This window comes from Ascaphus truei, chromosome 3 (genome assembly GCF_040206685.1).
Source record: "Ascaphus truei isolate aAscTru1 chromosome 3, aAscTru1.hap1, whole genome shotgun sequence".
Classification (NCBI taxonomy): domain Eukaryota; kingdom Metazoa; phylum Chordata; class Amphibia; order Anura; family Ascaphidae; genus Ascaphus; species Ascaphus truei.
The window spans coordinates 148,838,844-148,861,235 of record NC_134485.1 but is presented as its reverse complement, the minus strand read 5'-3'; the positions used below and the strand labels follow the sequence as shown (position 1 = coordinate 148,861,235).

At 42.6% G+C, this 22,392-nt stretch overlaps 1 protein-coding gene across 1 annotated transcript in view; it reads right to left on the bottom strand.

The window, feature by feature from the left end:
* TBX4 (T-box transcription factor 4) overlaps positions 1–22,392 on the bottom strand; it is a 490,915-nt gene that overhangs the window by 161,327 nt on the left and 307,196 nt on the right. The window contains exon 7 of the mRNA XM_075593341.1: positions 6,935–7,087. Coding sequence (XP_075449456.1) covers positions 6,935–7,087 — 153 coding nt within the window. The remainder of the gene's footprint in view (positions 1–6,934; positions 7,088–22,392) is intronic.

Genomic DNA, 22,392 nt, shown 5'->3' with positions numbered 1-22,392 from the left:
AACATCCCATTGCACAATTCATACGTTGCCTAACTTCCTTTGTGATATATGTCATCACTTGTCCGTGTTTCCTCAGATATGTAGGAAAGACCATTAGGCCCCTTAAAATAAGGATCGGGGGAACATATTAATGGGATAAAAAATGCTGAATCTAACTTAACTAAAGGGAAGAAAATTCATAATTTATCCCAGCACTTCTTAACGTACCATCAAGGCCTGACTAATGGTCTTAAATTTAGAGGTATAGAAGTGGTTCCAAGAGATCCAAGGAGGGGGGATCGAGATAATAAATGACTACAGAGGGAACAATATTGGATATATACATTAGGGACTAAGTCACCAGGCGGTCTCAATGAATTAATTGAATTGGCTCCGTTTCTTAAGTAATTTATGTAACTTGGAGTTCATTTCATTATTATTTTTTGTATGTTTATTTTTTGTATGTTCATTTTTTAGTATTTCTATATGAGGAGCATGTACTGTATTGTTATTATATTTATGTATTGTTTCCATACCCCATTTATTGTATTATTATGTGTTTTATTTTCATCATGTTTTAATTTTTATTTTTATTTTCATCAATATTATTATTTTTATTTTCATCATATTCTATTGATTTTATTTTCATTATTTTTATTTTATCATATTGATTTATTTATCTTAATTCTATATTGATTGTAACGTTCTATTGATTGTAATGTTTGTAGTTGTTCATTGTCTAAGTTGTATATTCATTTTTTCATTTTTCATTATTCATTCTGCTATATTTCTCTATTATATTATTGATTCATTTTTTCTCCCATTTTTATGATGGCTTGTCTGAGGATGTATATATATATTCAGTTATGTGTTATTAGATTAGGCATCAACCCCTTCCCCCCGTTTTACATCTTCATGAGTTTATTGTTTGAGGCATCTTTTTTCCCTTCGTTTTTGTCCATATTATGTCAAAGTCTCTTTTTTTCCCCCTTGTTAATAGTATGTCAAGGTGTCTTCTTGTAGTACTATGTAGTATTGTTTGAGGTTTTTTTAGCACTGATTGAAATGGCTGGGTAGCCTATAATGTTATTGGGAGAATGAGCGAATCCTATTGGTGGATTAGTCTCAATTTCCTCTACTTTAACTGGACGTCTACACTGTCAATTATACCTCCTGACGAAGCATCGTATGACGTGAAATGCGTTGAGGTGACGTCACACGCAGCAGAGAGTAAGCGTTACAGCGTTTCTCCGGGTTGCTGTTGATGTTCCTTCTTGTGGGTTGTTCTAAGCGCTAGGTGCAGGTGTTGTTTTTTAGGCTGGAAGTTCTGTTTTTACCGGACATTTGGGCCTCTTTGATCTTGCCACTGTGTCGATGTATGCCTGACTACACCACCTATCCACAGCCTACCTACAGATGGTTGAATTTATTGTGATCCTATTTTATTATGTAAGTGTATTATTTTTATCTTAAGCTTATTATAAATATTAATTATTTTTTAAGTTTATACTAATAGTGTGTTTTTTTCTTCTTATGCGCCCTGCTATATGGTTTTGTTACCTCGATCATGTATTATGTAATACAGCGTTGTGCAAACTGGGGGGCGCGCCCCCCAAGGGGGGCGGGAGAATTTACAGGGGGGCACAGGCTGTTACAGGGGCCCAGCGCTCTTCCCCCAGGCATTTAATTTAATAACCTCACTTACCTACTAGCAGCCGGGTCTTCGGCGACGTATTGCCATGGCAACGCGGTGTCATTTGACACCGCGGGGTCATGTGACATCAAACATCGCCATGGCAACTCGCGTCAAATGACGCAGTAGGGTCACATGACGTGACCCGCAACGTCATTTGAAGCCGTGCCTTCGGGGGAGGTGGGGCACGAACGCTTCGGCTCCCAGGAAGGGGGCCACAGCTGAAAAAGTTTGTGCAGCGCTGATGTAATGTATAACACTTCAATGGACTCTCCTTGTATACACACAGTAGTTTTAAGTATAATAAATGTAGCAAACATACATGGTCAGTGTTCACATATATTTTGGGTTGCTTTGGCAAATTTTATAATGATCTCAGCTTTCCATGATCTGGCAGAAAGAAAGCATATTTATAAGCAGCATGCATATGAGAATATGGTGTTTTCTGATAGCTGTTCCACATCTTACATTGGTTGGATTACTCACTCATTGTACATTTCATGTTATATTTTTGTGACTGTACTTTCAAGCTGCAGCCCATCTTTCTTATGTATCCCTATTCCCTCTTTCCTTTCCACAAAACATTTCCCATCTCATTCAAACCACAAGGCAGACTGCTTGTTGCAGTTTTATGGTCACATTCCTTGTATGTTTCACCAAATGCATATGCTGTAATTACTTTTCACTTTAGATTTATGGGTGAGCTTTTCTAGTCATTATTAGATTTGCTTGCTTCTTTGAATGACATCTGAGAGTTTATGAGTTCTCTGATTCATTAATGAATAAACTATGTGGTGCCAAAATATTTTTGAACTAATACATTTTCATATTGCTTTGCACACTAGATCTGTGTTTTCCTAAACACTACACACTTTGATATTAGTCTGTTTTTCTTAGTTATACAAATTTCCTGACTTGGTGTGTTGTATTTTTTATATTAGCTAAACAATTGTTTACTTTCTTTTTTTTAACTTGTAGTTTTTATTGGTTTTCACGTCATAATAAAGATACAAGACACATTCATATTTGCATGAATTACCAGCATTTCAGCATTTCATATTTATAACCCTTGTGTATCGTATATGAGGTAACCAAACTGGGTAACATAGGTAGGGAAGAGAAAGGGAAGGGAAAGGGAAGGGAGGGAGAGGGGGGGGGGGATGGGGAAAGGCCGCGAGTCCACCCGAATCCTACTTTCCTGATTCTTGGGTATTGACACCTGGAGAGTGTATGGGTTTTCTTGCCCTTTTCAATATTGTAGTCATTGGGGATTTACAGGAGCTCGACCTCATGATGTCATCGGTTTATTTTCTATTGCTATCTTTAGGTTCTACAAACACACAAAAATACGTCGCTGCACCAAACCAACAAACATGGAAACACAATTTACCTGGTGCAAGGGAGAAAACCAATAGGAACCACACAAATAATCAAAGGATTATACACAGCCCCCTGTAATTGCACTCAAGGTAAATGACAAGATAATTGTGATGTCAATAAAGGTGTAAGGCAGTGAATAGCAAAATCCTAGTATAGGATACACAGACAAAAAGTCACATTACTAATTAAATAAAATAACAAAACTTTAATAATCTATGCTATAAAAACCGACGAAACACAATAAAAAATGCATGAAAGTGCATTAATAAAATCCCCAGATGTGTAGGGTAACGGTACTTATTGAACACAATGTGTTCCAAATAGCTGTAGTGTAATCAAGAATGCTATATAGCAGGCTGCAGACTAGAGCATACAGGTATTCTCAACAGAATAGGTAATGTAATATAGGGATACACCTTATAGGGCCTCTATAGGTACACACTGTGTGTGATGGTGATGGGTTAATATACTCCCTAGACCAACTCAATAAGGTCACAGCTAATAGGGGATCCCAACAAAACCCAAAATCAAACAGCGTATCCCCAGCAAAACCAATTCCTGCCGCAGGGCAAATAACACAAGCAGCGGGAGCAAGAGGAGGGAACCCGCAGTCTATAAATGCACCTCAACGCAGTGTGCTACTACATGTGCTTAATGATGGATATAAAACTGTATTTCACCTGGTTTTATATCCATCATTAAGCACATGTACTGTAGTAGCACACTGCGTTGAGGTGCATATTCATTGCTGGGTGCATTTATAGACTGCGGGTCCCCTCCTCTTGCTCCCGCTGCTTGTGTTATTTGCCCTGCGGCAGGAATTGGTTTTGCTGGGGATACGCTGTTTGATTTTGGGTTTTGTTGGGATCCCCTATTAGCTGTGACCTTATTGAGTTGGTATAGGGAGTATATTAACCCATCACCATCACACACAGTGTGTAACTATAGAGGCCCTATAAGGTGTATCCCTATATTACATTACCTATTCTGTTGAGAATACCTGTATGCTCTAGTCTGCAGCCTGCTATATAGCGTTCTTGATTACACTACAGCTATTTGGAACACATTGTGTTCAATAAGTACCGTTACCCTACACATCTGGGGATTTTATTAATGCACTTTCATGCATTTTTTATTGTGTTTCGTCGGTTTTTATAGCATAGATTATTAAAGTTTTGTTATTTTATTTCATTACTAGTGTGACCTTTTTGTCTGTGTATCCTATACTAGGATTTGGCTATTCACTGCCTTACACCTTTATTGACATCACAATTATCTTGTCATTTACCTTGAGTGCAATTACAGGGGGCTGTGTATAATCCTTTGATTATTTGTGTGGTTTCTATCTTTAGGTTCTGCCTATTTCGTAAATATTTTTGTAATATTACTGTCATTTTCTTAATGCCTGACTTTTATGATCAATGAGCAATAGATGAAGTTGGTATACAATAAAAAAATGTCCATGTATTAGTAGGGAAAGGGATTTGGTAATGTTATTGTATGATAACCCATCTTTTGCAGTTATATATTACCATTACACCACACACAGGTTGTCATTTATCAAAGTCTCCATGCTGCAAATCTCATGCAAAACTTCCTTTTTGTGCATTATGCAAAGCTAGTTTATTACAGATGCATCAAAGAAAAAAAGATCCAGTAGCATTACACAGGATTGTATTTTCTTTGATAAATCTAGACTTGATTTTATTTCCTATTATCACACCAAAGACATTGATAAACTGGTATCAAAATTTAGGTAACATTGGTATCTATTTATTATACTTGGGTGGAACAGTCGAAATCCGTTTTCTGGAATAGTTTAGGCCAAATCCATCCCCCACACCAAAAAACACACACGGATTTGGCATTAAAAAAAAAAAGCGAATTGTTAATAATCCGGACTGATCACAAAATCATTAATTATATATATAAAAAAAAAATTTGAAGCAGGTGGTCCCCAAAGCTGAACCCCATTCATTTAAGCTTCGGCGACCCATTGCTTCCAGAGATACACATATCCACAGGGGGTGCTGGTATCTCTCTTCAGTTTCAATGTCCCGGTCAGGTGGGCCAATAGGAAGTCGTGACCTGAGCATTCAAATTGCAGAGTGATGCCGGCAGCACCTATGGAGGTGTGTATCTCGGGAAGCAGGGGGTTCCTGGAGCTGAAATTAATGGGGTTCATCTCTGGAGAACCTCTGCTTCAACCCTAATTTTTTTTTTTAAAAGATAGAAAGATGAAAAGAAAAGCAAGAAGACCTCTTTAAAGCAAGAAAGAAGTACTACACACCAGAAACTGCGCTTCAATCAACTTAGGATCCAAAGTTTCCAGTGTGATTTTTTTTGTCTATTTTTGTGCAACGGGCCAGGGGTGAATTTTTCATGTTTTTTTATTTTAATTTTGGTTGTCATCAGGCTAGGATTGTTTCTTTTTTTTTATGGTTGGGTATCTGCCTTTGTTGGAATTATCTGCTGGTGCTCTGAGGATGAGGAGGACGGCCTTCATCCTGGCAGGGGTAAATAATACCTGTATTTATTTAGGGTGTTCACTGATTGCAATGTGGATATCTAAGCCGCCGTTGAGGGCTTTGGTCGCCAAAGTGACAATTGATGGATTCAAAGTCTAAAGTTTGATTATTTTCTTATTTTATTATAATGTATATTTTGTTAATTTTGTAGTGCTTTTCTACAGTATGGTAATATTCTTATTATCCACATTACTGTGAGAGGTGGGTTGCTTTGATGGGGGTCGGCCCGGGGAAAGATGGGGTTAGTTGCCTCGGGGAGGGTGGTTACTGGTTTTTCTTCCTGGGGGTGGTTGGTGGGGTTTAGGTTCTCGCACTGCCCTGAGGAAGTTCCCTCTATGAGGACCGAAACGTTGACTGCCCTGTGTTCACAAAACACATCTTTTGGACTACATTTGCGGTGTGCTGTCTTTTGTTATCAGGATCCCCCTGGTCACTATATGCCTATACCTCTGCTATGGGACAAGCATCTGCCTTCTGTCAAAACATGAGTGCAAACTTCCATACCAATGTCTATATATATATATATATATATATATATATATATTTTTTTTTTTTTAAATAGGTTTGAAATATGGGATTCCTATTGGCCCATGTGACAAGGACATTGAAACTGATGAGAGATACTGGGCACCCTCTACGGAAGGGTGTATCACAGGAACCATGGAGTCCCCGAAGCCAACATTTATGGGTTCAATTCCGGAGACTCCCTGTTCAAACCTCTAAAAAATTCAAAAAGAGGACATTTTAAGCCGCCATTATGGATTGTCATTTTTGGCACTGATCCAGGGATATCCACAGGCCAAAGGATCGGGCCGATCTGGGGTGGATTTAAATCGACCAATATTTTATGCCCATCTCTACTATTTATCCACGACCCTGTATAAGCACAGAACTTCAAACTAATACATGTATACTGTAAATGTTGTATTGCACCAAAGTATGAAACAAACATAAGAATTAAGTTCAATTGCTGTAAAGAAATGCTGCAAATATATTAGGAAATACTTATTTTTTTAAAACAGTGACAATCTAAAAAAAGTTATGCAAGTGACATCATTTTAGCATCTTTGGTACATATTAATGTACTGTAGTGTTATTTACCACATAACTCAGAAAAACTTTCAGGTTATAGTGCAGGGTTCCAGTAACTGTATTGGTCCTGCAGAAATGTAGGTTTGTTACACTTGTAGAGACTTTTATGAAGGTTCCTTATAGATGTATTTTGAGACATGTATTTCTTACTCAAATGTAAGGCATCAGCACACATAAGGAACTATTATGGTGGCCCATGTAAAGATATAACAATTTATTTACAGATTTTTTTTCCTTTAAAAAAGGTGCTTGAGTTACTCACCTTGTGATTTTGATAAGAGGTCACTGATATGAATGACGTCTCCGAAAACACGTGAGTACAGAAAGCTGTGTTCTTGGAACCAAAGGCATTGTTTTCATCTGCTTTAACAATATGCAGCCTCGGCTGGTACTTGTGCATTGAGTTCAAAATAATCTGAAACAATAAAGTGGATTATAACTAAAATTCCAAAATTAATCATTTAAATGTGATTGGTGTCTATGCATCAAGGCATTGCATGAACATTTCAAAGTATTTTTATCCATTTTACACAATCAGCGTACAGTATCAAGTTGCTTTTAATCTGTTTTGCCCCACGTGTCAACTTGCTCTACTGTGAATGTCATTAACAAAAGTTAGACAATGCATATATTATAATGTGTATCAAATTCTGCCTCGCTGACAGTCACTTTTTTTTTTCTTTTCTTTTCTTATAACCAAAATCTCCAACAGGTTTAAGTATAATTTAACAAGTCTCTTACATATGACAAAATCTTGGAGTCTTTTTTCTCAATTATGTGTACGGGTACATATTTATGTTTCCTGATACCCAGATAACAACTGTGTTAAAGGTAACCCAATGAGGAGTGATAGTATATGGTGGTCCAATAGAGAATGAGAATGGAAAGTGAAAGAGTGTGTGAAGTTGTGAAAACATGGCATGATGTATTTTTCGAGTTACTAACTGGGAAAATAGGTTTTTTAAATGAGGAGCTTTTTGATACTAAAAGATTTTAATATTGCTGCTGATTTTCACCATATTACTGTACTTCTGCCTGTTATACAGCAAGATATAAATATACCGTATTGGCCCGAATATAGAGCTATGATTTTTTCCTAAAAATGTACTTTCGAAAACTGTACTCGTATTATACAGGTACAGTGGCGACACATTTAATTTGACTGTGGCTAGTTCCGCAAGCCGGGAGATGTTCCGGCTTGCTAGCCGAATCCCCTCGGCATGCCGCGCGTCACCGATGCGCGGTCACGCGTCATCGGGTGCCTGCGCCCCCTGCACGCGTGCCCAGGGCTCCCCGAGGGAGCCCTGGTGTCCCGCGATGTGGGGGACGGCGGTGGGGGGTTCCGGGGGACCCGGCGGACCCGGAGAGGAGAGGGGGAAGCCCCGATCAGAGGGTGCTCCTCCGAGGCTTCGGCGCGCGCCCGGGACACCCCGGCGCGCGCCCGGTTACTGTCGCGGCCTAGACCGGGCAAATGCTCGAATAAACTTGACCGCGACAGTATGCGCAGCCTAACTCCTTTTATTTTTCATGTAGAATACCTTCAAAACATTAGGGTCATATGATGTGCGAGGCCATACTATATTCGGGCCAATACGGTACTTCCACTCACTAGAAACCAACTGCAAGATTTGTCCCTTTGACATTTCTCTTTGTAAGGCACTCATTGTGTATGCTATGTATCTCCAATAAAATAAATACTTGATTTGCAAGGAAAAAAAAGTTATGTCTCCCACTATATGAAAAAGGTGACCTAACAATAAATGTATATAAATGATTGCTATGAAAACAATTTTTTTCAATTTTTGGTTTGGTATTAAAATGTATTGTGCGGTTGTCAAAATGTAAGAATTAGGAACTCTGAATAGGCTTTCAAGGTGCTTCTCAGCGTGATGTGTTCAATTAATAAAGATCACAGGTTCCCTGACATGGTCAAGTGGTTTCACAGTTTATTGAATATGGGCAAAATATGTAATTTGAATTGAATAATTCTGACAATGTACCAATGACTAAGTCTCACTGCAATCAAGGTTCACTGACCTATTGCAGTTTTCATTTTGTTTTCCGATATTATGTCAAAGATTCTGACTCCCTAACAGTTAAACGGTGAAATTTTCTGAGTATCCTATATCACACGCATCTGTGTGTTCCAGACAAGGGAAAATCTAAAGACCATCTGGCCACAGGACTGACAGACAAAAATACATTTTTCTCAATCCAAGCAGTAGTAATATTATTATTTTTAGCTGCAGTTTATTCTCATCCAATTCCATAACTCTCGTGACAAAAAAAATTAAGAGAATGTGAATCTTGCACCAGTCCTTAGTTGATTTGAGGTTTGAATTTAAAATTCAAATCTCCACATTCTCAACGTTATACTTAAAGTGACCAAAAGCTCACAGATTACAAACACTAGCCTATTAAATGTAGTGCAGTTTCCCCCACCCTATGGGAGATATGGTGGCTACTATGTGTGTGTGGTACTTTACCTGCGGCTCACAGGAGGCCTGAACCTCCGCTGCTGGGAGCCTGGGGTGTGCCTGGATCGTCTGGTGACAGTACCTCCACCTGTGAGGGATCCTGACAGTGCCGGATAACCCCTTCACAGGACCCAATGTAATAAGTACACACAGAGTATGTAATAACATGTTAACTGACATGCAAATGATAATACACAATATGCATACCTAAGCCTCACACGGCCTTACCGACACACCTATATACCACTGTCCATCCACTTAGTCCACAGTGCCCTGGGCACCTACCCAATCTGGTGTTCACAGTAGTCAACCCACCCGGAAGTGTGTGACTGCGCTGCCCACAGTGTTATAGTTGGTGCACTTTGTAGATGGTGGCATACCTGCCAGGTGCTCTAACACCCAGTAGCGCCAACGGAAGACTAGGATCTGTCTGGTTCCACGCCATCAGCGATGATTCTGCCTGAGTCTGTGGGGTGGTATCCAGCTGGAGGGTCCCACCATGAAGATAGTCTTAAGGCTTTAACTTCTGCGTGGCGTCGTCTGCTGTGTCCCTGACACTAATCAGCTAATGGGGTAGTGTCCCTGTCTAGGGCCTGTCCCTGTTGCAGCCACAACCTACAGGGCAGTCGGGGCCTATCTGGGGCCTAATAGGGTGTCTCTGGCCCAGTGCAGGGGCCACAGACACACTGCACATACACCCTTAACCATCTGTGTCCCAGCTCCGACTGGCGTGCTCTTCAGAGCGCCAAATATGTAACTCTTCACAAACCTCGGGAATCCTGCAGCACTATTGGCTGTTCTGTGGCACCTGACCTGCAGCTCCAGTGCCTTCTGGGGGTTGTAGTCCCTGCAGAGCCCTTTTCCCTAATGGCCACCGCTATCTTCTCTAATGCGCACGCGCCTCTTTGTAATAGCCGCCACGATCCTGCCGATCCTGCAAATTCACAAACTCCACTGCGCATGCACGTGCATAAGCAGCATGGTGGCGCCCTGGAAAGGGAGTCGCCGGGAGCCACCGGCGACTCAGTCGCCTTCCTGACTGCCATAACGCTTGGGTGGGGAAAACCCAAGGGGAAGAGGGGGGACCAGGGGGACCCAGGCTATATAAAAAAAAGGTTCAGGGGTCTTGATTATCAGAATTCCATTAGTGGTATCTAACACTGTTCTCTGTGGATGAGTTGTATATCAATCTGTTCATCAATTTTTTTTAGATTTGATGCAAATTCATTAGTAAGAGAGGATTCCACAAACTCAAACCTGACAGATTTTGTAATACTAATAGAACGGCATACAAAAAAAATAAAAATAAAATGTATGTATACAGTATATGTCTTTATTTATATAGCGCATTAACATTTTAGTAGAATTCACTACAGTACCCTACTGTATGCTTTTAGACATTGTAATTACATTATTCTCCAGTATCTGGCTGAGTAATAGTGCTGTGATACAGGAATTTGCATTAATATATACTGTACCTCTTACTGCTTTTGAAATTATACATTTGGAATGGGGGGGAGGGGGTATTCTTTAAGCTACTATAGTGATTTTGGAGTTTCTGTGAGACAGTGCCCTGATCGGCACTAATCACAGTATAATGTTAACCCCTCTATGAATGCATTAACACCTTAATTATGAATCTTTAAACACTGTATGCACTAGCTCAACCTCAAATGAATAACATTTTCAAACCAACAACCTTGAATCATTTTGTTATAAGAAATAAATAAGTTAAGGATGATAGTTATTAAAGTTTTCTATCAACAAAATAGGTACAATATGGATGTAAAAGAGGAGTGTCAGACTTGCTAGAGAAAATGTTCCTATGCTCTCAGTTACATCTTTGATCTTTTATAGATATAAAGCTGTTCTTTTGCTTGATTTTTTACAGCCAGAAGACTTTAATAAGTAGTTCCCAAAATGATCTCTAAAGAATTGATTTTAAATCATGTTACCCAAATGAAAAGGGCGTAAATTCAGGTATGTGCTCATCTACATTAATTTATATAGGGCTGCAATCCATGGTATATAAGAATATAAAAGAAACAGGAATGCACCAAAATGTCATCTGGTCTCCCTATGCTTGGTAATCCTGTAGTAACTCATTGCATTTATATAAAGTAGGCGTCTGGCAGATAACAGAAAACAGAATGAGTATGTTTGTCAAAATGTGATTTTCTGTTACCAGGTAATGTTCTAAAGATGAATGCAATCCTTCTTTAAAAAATAAAACAGACCATAATATGAAGTAGTAAATATGCACTGGTTTTACTCTTAAAATATAGAAAACTACCAGGGGACAGCAAGAGGCATATAATCCATATTTAGGTGGATAAGAAAACCAGACTTTGAAAATTGTGATTTGGATGAACCTAAGCATGCCCCCGGTAGTTGCTCATTTACCATATTGATGTAATTTTTATTGCTGATGTATTCCAGATACTGTCCTTTTCTTAGCCTCTTGGGGAAAGGCTGATGGATTTTATAACTTGTGTATTAAAGGTGCAGTCTGGCATTATGCCAATGTAAAATAATGGCAGTAATATCTTTAATGGGTTAAATCTTGGTGATTGATGCCTATATTAAAAATAAAAAGCAAGTAAGTACAGCTGAACCCCGTTATAGCGCGGTCCTCGGGGTCCACCCAAGACCACCGCGTTAGTAACGGAGTCGCGAAAAAACAAAATGGCCGCCGCAATTTTTTTTTTTAAATGGCCGCCGCATCAGTGCTACCGCGTCCGCCGGAGGGAAAGCTGAGAACTCTCCCAGCATTCCCAGACCCGGTGGGGCAGCGGCAACCGCACAAATCTCTTACCTGGCATTTGGCAGCTCTGCTCCCGGTGTCTGTCAGTGTTCGGAATGCCCAGCATATCACTGCTGTGTTACGATGGCACTGCGCATGTGCATGGGATCGGCTTTCAAAGAAGAGACTGTGGCATCCCTGCTTTGTTTACATGAGCCATGTGCAATGCTCTCCACATCCAGACACATGCACTGTTCATGACTATGACTAAACACTACACAGACTGTATGGGCGGACAGTGTGTGTGTTAGTGTGTGTGTCAGTGTGTGTCAGTGTGTGTCAGTGTGTGTAAGTGTGTTAGTGTCATTGTGTGTGTCAGTGTGTGTGTGTTTAAGTGTGTTTAAGTGTGTTAGTGTAAGGGTGTGTTTAAGTGTGTGTAAGTGTGTTAGTGTCATTGTGTGTGTGTTTAAGTGTTTGTAAGTGTGTAGTGTAAGGGTGTGTTTAAGTGTGTGTAAGTGTGTTAGTATCATTGTGTGTGTCAGTGTGTGTGTGTGTTTAAGTGTGTGTAAGTGTGTTAGTGTCATTGTGTGTGTCAGTGTGTGTGTGTTTAAGTGTGTGTAAGTGTGTTAGTGTAAGGGTGTGTTTAAGTGTGTGTAAGTGTTAGTGTCATTGTGCGTGTCAGTGTGTGTAAGTGTGTTAGTGTAAGGGTGTGTGTCAGTGTGTGTGTGTGTGTGTGTGTGTGTGTGTGTGTGTGTGTGTGTGTGTGTGTGTGTGTGTGTGTGTGTGTGTGTGTGTGTGTGTGTGTGTGTGTGTGTGTGTGTCAGTGTGTGTGACAGTGTGTGTGTGTGTGACAGTGTGTCGGTGTGTGTTTAAAACCTCAGCAGTAGAATAAAAAATACAGAAAATGCACAATTGTACAGTATTAACACTTTTATTGATGCATTCTACAATAAAGTACTGTAGTTAAAACACCAATTATCGTGTTGTTCATTTCTCATAAATACTGTAAATAAAGTACTGAACGTTAAATAACTTTTTGCTCAACACACAAAAACACATACAGTATCCACTGTATATACAGCACATACTGAACTCGCAACTGCTTTTATACAGTACATGTAACATTCCAGTTACTGTACATTGCTGTTTGAACATTAACAATGGGGCTGTAATTCCTAATTAAAGTGAAAACAGTGTAATGCACTCTGTGTTCATGTAACAACTGTACAACAAAAAACATACAGTACTGTACATAATAAAAACAGTTTGAGATTACACTTTAAAAAAAACTATCGAGGGTTGTCTGTTTCAGTGCATCTCTTTTCTTCTTTTTGACGATTTCAATGATTCTTTTTAATTGCAAGATTGTAATTGAATCAATGTTTTCTGTCTTTAGAAATTTAAGTCCTGTTTGTAATCCTACGAGCACCTCTGTGATCTTTGGTGGCGGCTCTGGTTCCTCGTCCTCATCGTCTTCATTAGTATCCAAATCAGTATTTTCACTGCTAAGGCTTTGAATGATTTCTGAGTCCGTCATATGTTCATGAGTAGGACAGCTGCTGTCCCCATCGACCCAAGAGTCAATTGTAGCCCCACTTTCCGTATCAAGGAACGGTTCCAGTACTCGTTCTGCATTGGCCATTTCCTGTTCTGTGAGGCCTTCATTAACATAGTTTGCAAATAACAGATTGGCGGCGGTGACTTCTTCCTCCGTAAACCCCTCAAAGTCAGCATCGTCTTCACTGTCACTGGCGACTTCAACGTTAGCCGGTACCGGACGTGCACCTGTTATGTTTCGCCAACATTTCGAAATGCACATTTGTGTGACCGCTTCCCATGCTTCGCCACCAATATAAAAAACTTCTTTTAGAGGCGCATGCGCGAAGGAACGGAGTATGGTAGCATAGAATACTAGCTCCGTCCCGCGCGATCACAAAATACTGATTAACACTACCAAAATATTAAATTTGGGGTTTCAAACTTCTAACCGGAGCACTATTAACATACCAGGATGGCGCCAAAGAAATCGGGAGGGCAAAAAAAACAAAAGCTGGCAGATGTAAGGACATACTTTGGTGGAGCAGCAGAAAGTGCCCCAGCCAGAGAAATGGCCGACACAGACACTGAGATAGAAGGAGATGATGATGATATCAATAATCAATCCCAACTCCCAGTCAGACGCTGTGACTTCGAGCGATTATATATGGACCTGAAAAAACTGCTTCAAGCTGACATTAAAGAGCTCAAACGTGAACACACAAAACTGGGGACGCGCACAGACGACCTAGAAACTAAGGTGGATCTTACAATTAAAGCAGGGAGAAAAACGGATAAAAAAATGGCTGACCTACAAGTACAGATAGACGACCTTAAAGAAAGACAAGAAGACGCGGAAAACCGCGACCGGAGGAATAACATAAAGATCCGCGGAGTCTCAGAAGAGATCGGAGACTGCGAGGCCTTTACTGAAAGATGGCTAGAGTCCATCATGCCGGACAGCCCAAAAGAAAAACTTCTAATGGACCGTTGCCACCGGGCCCTCAGATCACGCCAGACACAGAACGAGCAACCGAGAGATATAATTCTCAGACTGCACTACTATTCCACCCGAGAAGCAATACTACGGTTGACAAGAGGAATGCCCGTGGTGGAATTTGAGGCCAATAAATTACAAATCTTCCAAGATCTGTCTCCCCTTACCTTAGCGAGGCGTCGCACCCTGTTCCCGGTAACCAAAGTGCTCCGAGACTCAAATACACGTTATCGCTGGCTGTTTCTGTTCGGACTCCAAGTCACACAAAACGGTAAATCCCTTATGCTGAAAAATATCGGAGAGGGCCCAAGATTCTTGAAAGCACTTGGCCTACACAGCCCCCCGATGGGAGCGGCAGAGGAAGACACGGCCCTGGAACTGGAATGGTCCGGCGGACCGTCCACCCCAAAACCAAAGCGCACGAAATGATGCCAGAAATAAAACTTAAGTGTTTGTTACCCAAAACAAGTTGTTCTAAGTTTTTCAAGTTAACCGTTAAAAAACAAAAAAAAACCACGTTGTGCCAAGGTGGGAACTGTCAGGAAAGTGTCCTACACCCACACAGAGATCGCAGCCCCATGCGGATTACCTGCAATAAATTCCTGGAAAAGAATCTACGTCCTCTCGCTGTGTCCGCCCAAGAAAGAGTGAAATTCTAGCGAAAGATCTTCAGAGACTCACTTTTTGGCGGCCGCCATGCGGGCAGAAGAAGATGGCTGGCATGCTGAATCTTGCACCCCACCGTGAAGCGCAAGGCGAGGAAATGGCCGGAGCGCGGGAGCAGCGAAGAGCACCTCCTACTCGAACTCTTCAAGGATCCAAAATGGCCGCCGCCGGAAACCGGAAGCGGAAGTCTCCACGCAGAGGAAGCAGCACCCACGCCATCTTGGAGGTGGCGGAGATGACCAGCATGACCACAAGCCGCGAAAGCCCCTGCAGGCGGATGAAGACACCTCAGAGTCGCTGTATGCATGACGCGGGTTAAAGGCCGGATAAGTCCCGAGCGGAGACACTGAATATGACGCAGAGGCAGGGGGACACGGGCGCTATAATGATAACGCGACGGGGGGGAACGGAGGGAGAGGGCTCCCAATAGGTAGCAGTTAGTCTCCTCAGAGATGCCGCTCGCAGCATTACCCATAAGAGAGATATAGAGAGCAGGACACTAAGGGAGAGTTAGAGAAACAAATATGAGAAAAGTGAAAAGAATACTTAGGGGCTGCAAATTATGCCGGAGGCGAGAAAAAGGCACAACACGAGTTACAGTTCTAGGTTAAGCTCCAAAAAACACACACGACCCTATCTATTAATTCAGGTCTACGAGCAAGTGCATGTTACAGTTTATTACAGATACGCAGGAGTTAAAGTACTTGTCTAGATAGACCTTCAGATGGTAGTTAGCAAAAGAGCGCGGGCCGGAGGGTATGGGAGAGCTCTATACCCCAAGGTAGGCATGTGCCAAGAACAGGATTTGGGATGGAGGGTCTCCCAGTATCTTGGCAAAGTCCTATGGGGAGGGAATGAGGGTAAGGGCCCTAAGGGAATGGGGCCATGCTCCCCGAAGGCGCTGGACTCTACATCAGGACTGGGGAGTCTTGATGGGGAGCCCATACTGTTTGGATATGTTCATTTAAACAGTGTTTTTCTTGTTATGTTATGTCTGTACCTACCCTCTCGTGTCTCACCCTCCCCCCCCCCCACCTCCCATCCCAGCGACGGAGGTCATCAATGCAGCGGAAGTCAAAGCCCCACCAGAATGGAAAAAGAAGAAGACCTCGCAGCAGGATCCCAACCAGAGGTTGACAGCCACAGCAGAGCAGCCTTCAGACACCGATCCAAATGGGTAGAGAGATATGTTGCCTTTCCCATAATGTAAAGGGACTGAATCACCCAGCTAAACGTAAGTTAGCCTTTAAAGATTATAAGCGGTACAGGGCTGACATTCTCTTCCTTCAAGAGACCCATTTCTCCAAAAAAAGCTACCCCAAATATATAGATAAGGAATATCCCACAATATATCTAGCCTCCGCCTCAATGAAAAAGAGAGGGGTGGCCATTGTATTCCACAGGAACCTACTGTTCGAGCTAGAAAAGAAAATTATAGATCCTGAGGGCAGATACATTATACTAATAGGTACCATCCAAGGTCAAGCTATCACATTAGTCTCGCTTTACGCCCCGTGCGAACAAGCAACAAAGTTTTTCGCTCTTTTTTTCAGGCGCTTACAGAGGGAAGCAAAGGGCCAAATCATATTAGCAGGAGACCTGAACAGAGCGTTAAACCCTAAACTAGATAGATGTACAGCCCCTAACCAGTCCAATAAACGAGACATACTAACAATCTCCCACGGACTCCGGGACTGTCAGCTAGTAGACATATGGAGGGAGCAACATCCACGGACCAAAGACTTTACTTTTTACTCCCACCCCCATGACCGCTACAGCCGGATAGATTACTTCCTTGTATCCAACAGACTGGTCCCGATGGTCTCCCACACGGGCATACACGACATTTCGTGGTCAGACCATGCACCCATAGAGCTGCGGTGCGAGCTACAGCTGCGAGATAGACCGAGAGCGAACTGGAGAATAAATGAACTATTGCTAAAAATACCTAAATTTGATTTCGAAATTGCAGACAAAATTAGAGAATACTTTGAAGAGAACGAGGGAAGTGTATCCTCACCTGCCACTCTGTGGGAGGCCCATAAGGCTACCCTCCGCGGTTCTCTCATGTGCCTAGCTGCTAGACGCAAGAGAGAACAAGAGAGTCAGATTAAGGAACTGAAGGGGAAATTGACCTCCCTGACAGCAATACATAAAACCTCAAAAAACGAGGCAATCTTGACCCAGATCCAAGATACCAAAAAGCAACTAAATCTAAAACTGACATCTCACGCTGAAAAAGAAATGAGCTGGACGAAACGCCGATTCTTTGAGAAAGCGAACAAGCCAGACACACTTCTAGCGACAAAACTTCGAAATAAACAACCAAATTATCAAATACAATCAATCCGCACGCAGGGAGGGGAACTTACCTCCAACCCTACGCGAATCATAGAGGAATTTAAGCACTACTACGAGTCGCTGTACGATGGGGGTAAGGTTATCCACAACCAAAAAACAAACAAAAATCTCCGAGAATTCCTGAAAGAGGCAGATTTGCCCAAATTGAGTAGAGCGGAAAGAGAGGCACTACAGGTAGACTTCTCTTTGGAAGAGTTGACAGATGTCGTAAAGTCTCTTAAGCCAGCCAAGGCGCCAGGTCCAGATGGTTACTCCAACCTCTATTACAAAAAATACATAAAACTACTCGCCCCATACCTATTGAAACTCTTTAATTCGGTACTACAGGGAGCTCCCTTCCCGGCGCAGATGCTCCAGGCGTCCATTTCACTGATCTACAAAGCTGGAAAGGACCCGGCAGACTGTAAGAGCTACCGGCCCATCTCTTTAATCAATACAGACATTAAAATTTTCTCAAAACTCATAGCTAATAGAGTGGGAATCGTCCTTCCCAAGCTGATTCATCCAGATCAGGTGGGGTTCATTAGTGGCAGACAGGCGGCAGACAACACCAGACGAATAATTGATGTTATTGATCTGGCCCAAAAGCAAAATATTCCTTCGATGGTGCTCAGTCTGGACGCCGAAAAAGCGTTCGATCGGATTGACTGGCCGTACCTAAAAGAGACGCTGGGGGCGTTTGGCTTCGGAGGAAGCTTATTGGAGGCCATTATGGCACTGTACGAGGGGCCGGCAGCTAGGGTGAGGCATCAGGGCTTCCCTTCAGAGCTTTTTCAGATTCAAAGTGGCACGAGGCAGGGTTGCCCGTTGTCCCCCTTGCTGTTTGCCCTATGTATAGAACCCTTGGCGGCACACATTAGAAATAGCCCAGATGTCAAGGGCATAACTTTTAAAGAGCAATCACATAAGGTTGCCCTGTACGCAGATGATGTGATCCTGACATTATCACAGCCTCTTACCTCTCTACCCAATGTGTTCTCAATCCTAGGAAGATTTAACCAAATTTCGGGTTTCAAAATTAATCAGGCCAAATCAGAAGCTCTCAATCTAAATCTGCCTAAACCAACCGAAAAACTAATTGGACTCAATTTCAATTTTAAATGGCAGCCCTCTACGATTAAATATTTAGGGGTTAACCTCACCAAAGATTACAAAACCTTATATAAGGCAAATTACCCACAGTTGTTTAGGACACTAAAGGAGGACCTACGGAGATGGGCAGAGTATAGCATCTCGTGGATAGGCAGGATACAAAGCGTAAAAATGAATCTTCTTCCACGAGTGCTGTACCTCTTTCAGACCCTTCCGATTCCCCTGCCAAGAGAAGAGATCCTCTCTTTACAGTCCGCAATAACAAAATTCATTTGGAACAAAAAAAAACCCAGAATTAGACAAGATATCTTGAGGAGGCCAACCTCAAGAGGGGGGCTGGGCGTGCCGTGCTTGTTTGCTTACTACGAAGCAGCTCAATTAACGCAGATTCTGCAGTGGCACACAGACCCGACCCTTAGGAGATGGGTGGCACTGGAGAGGGAGTGCTGCGCCCCGGTAGATCTGAAGAACCTGATATGGCTACCTAAGAGTGGTCACATACGGATGTCTACACCACTGCAGGCCATGAAAAATTCCCTGAAAGTTTGGGGGGCCACTAAATTCAGATGTTCTCTTACATCACAGCGGTCATTGATGACCCCCATATGGGGCAACCCAGATTTCGCTCCTGGCCTAAATAGCGCTCAGTTCACAAAGTGGATCCAAGCAGGTTATCTCCGATTCTATGATCTCGGCAGCAAGGGTGTAATTAAATCCTTCGCTCATGTAAAAGAGGAAAAAAACATTCCGAATACTGAATTATTTAGATACTTGCAGATCAGGGCCTTCTATACCAGGACCCCAACTCGGCCACGGAGAACAAATTTTGAGCAGTTGTGTGCCAGACAAACGGACACACGGGGACTAACCTCTCGAATGTACAGGGAAGTGATCTGTCCAGAGACGGCTGACACTCCTAGACTTAATTATATGAGGCAATGGGAAGCTGACTTAGGGGACACATTAGAGGACGACGACTGGGATAGGATCCTACAGGCAGCAGCGAAGAGCTCTATCTGTACCACGCTAAAGGAGAACGCCTATAAGGTCCTCATGCGTTGGTACTACACCCCAACAAAACTCTCGAAATTTGTCAGAGGCTACTCCCCGCTCTGCGCCAAACAGTGCGGAGAGAGAGCGGACTTGCTACACATGCTGTGGTCGTGCGCAAAAGTGGCCCCGATTTGGGAAGAAGTACAGATGTGGTTACAGCGTCTACTGGAGATCGAGGTCCCCTTGGACCCGTGGCTGTTCCTGTTAGGCCGGCGGGTCAAGGGGTTCTCGAACGCAACACACAGACTAGTGGCGCATTTTGCCGCTGCCACCAGATGCGAGATCGCAGCACCGTGGAAGCAACCACAAATTCCAATTATACCCAAAATCAGAAATCGAATTTGGTTCGTCTGCCGGATGGAACAGTTGACAAGTCTGGTCAACGACACCGGCACAAATTTTCTAAAAGTTTGGTCACCTTGGCTGACACAGACAGACATCCCGGGGGTTGATCTTACCAACATTTTGCAATGATTTTTAGCAAAGGCGTTCTCCGGTGGCGAAATGGATCCTGGACGTTAGGTACTGGGGTAAGCGACGTCGAAAAGGAGAATTCACTACAGGATATCACGAACTAATAAAGGCAAGTAGGCGTATAGCTACGTAAAGAGCTGCGATCCCGACCTTAATTAGGAAGGCCTCAATTAGCATAGCCCACAAACCGCCAGTGTCGCTCTCCACACCCCCACTCCCTTCCTCCCCCCCCCCCCCTGTCCCTGGTTCCTTTGTTCGTCCGGTATGTCACGTTATGTTTTGTATGTTGATGGGAGGAGAAGTATGGAAACAAGGTGACGCATTGTAAGCCAATGGTTTGTGTTAACATGTCTGTATTGCCTCACCTAATAAAATGAAAGTTATAAAAAAAAAAAAAAACTTCTTTTAGATTCATTTTCTTTAAAAATGACGTAACTGAATCATCACTTGTGATTATTCGATGTATCAGCGTTTTCCGAAAGTTCATCTTAAAGGTTGCAATAATGCATTGATCCAGTGGCTGTATTTTGGATGTCGTGTTTGTGACGATAGCATATCACAGGGTGTAATTTACACCAAATACTGGGTTTGAACTGAACGAGGCTTAGATATAATAAAGTATATTTATTCCTTTGGATAGGTGAACACACGAAATAATACAGTAACAGACAAGAAGTACAAGTACATTGGGGATGGGGGATGAGAAGTATGTTGCATAGCAATTCTCTCGCAATCAGGTAACAATTCAGATGATATCAGAAGACAAAGGATAAAGGGTGGACAACAGTTTATAAACCTTTTGTACCCTATCCTTAACATTGAGTACAGGTGATTGGTCTTCAATTACCTCTAGCCACTCATTAACGTGGGAACACATTTTGATACATGCCCCCCTGCTAGCTGGTACATGCGCATTAGAACTCTGGGGTCTCATTTCTGTAGCCCCTCATCTGCATCAGGAATGCCCGCTGGTCTACCAGATTGGATTCCTGGCAGGATATTCTTTGTTGTAAGGTGTTAAATGGGACACTTAAAGACTGCTCTGGTTTGAGTAATCTCCGCCCTCATGTAAACAGTGGAGGTGACAAAATCCTTTGAATAATACTTAAGTCCTAGACATTGGGTCGCCTTTCTGGCCATATGCTACCCTGGTATGCAAAGGAATTTCCTCTGGGTTTTATCCCTGCTTTGGAAAACAGTATGAAGGATAAAACACAAACAGATTAAAATATCCGGTTCCGTTGGGTCCAGCAGGTCCAATCTTCCTAGTTCTCAATGCTGGAACTGGGACACCCTATGGTCCAATTTGCGACATGCTATGACCGTCGGAACCGGAGATACAGAAATACACCTTAAACCGTTTCCTATTTTAATACAAAAAACTCCGCTGTAAATTAAATCACGGTTTTTCACTAAATCCCCATTGAAAACAACGGGCTCCGCCGCCATAGACTTTCAATGGCAAACCGCCGCCATTGGAGGCTATGGGAATCCGCCGCCACAGACTTTCAACGGGGCGACGCCGCCGTTGAAGTCAATGGGGGTTTTCCGCCATAGCCGGTCAATGGAGATTGGCCGCCATTGGAGTCTATGGGAAAAGTCCCGAACTTTCAAGGGGGTCCATACTCCGTTGGGTTGGTCCAAGAGGGTCAAGGATGGTTCTGCAGCGATACCGGAGCAGTGACTACAAGTACCCCAAACCCTGATCCTCTGGACCCTCCAGAACCGGAGCTATGGATTCACAAATTTCAGCTTTTGACACTTAGTCGATTTCTTGAGCTGTTTCTGCCGCCGCCATTGGAACCTATGGCGCGACCCGCTCTTCTCGGTTCGACCCTTATCGGGGGGCCAGGATTCGGGGACCCGGTTGTGGTCGAGTGGGGGGAGGTCTAGGAACTGGGGGCAAAAAGAATTTTATTTCTATGTGCTCTAGAACTGTTTATTCCCACGCCACTTGTCGTTGAACTTGACTGCTAAGTGATCAAAGCTCTCTTATTGAAAATGTATCCGCTTTGCGGTTTTGCGGTTTGGACGGCAGCCAACTCGTTGATGGAAAGCTCCTTCGAGGATTCTCCATTGAAGTCAATGGGCCCATTGACTTACAATGGGAAACCGCCGCTCCTCCTCTCGGACGCCATCTGCTGGTCTTCACAGGAAACAGGACCCAAACAGCAAGATTCACCATTGAAACACATGGAGCCTCAATGCCGGCTTATTGGACCCTGCAAAATGGTGCCTGAAAAGGCGGGAAAATTACACAAAGGGCTATAATCACTAAACAACTATTAACCCTTGTGCTCGCGGATGGATCCTAGTGTGTG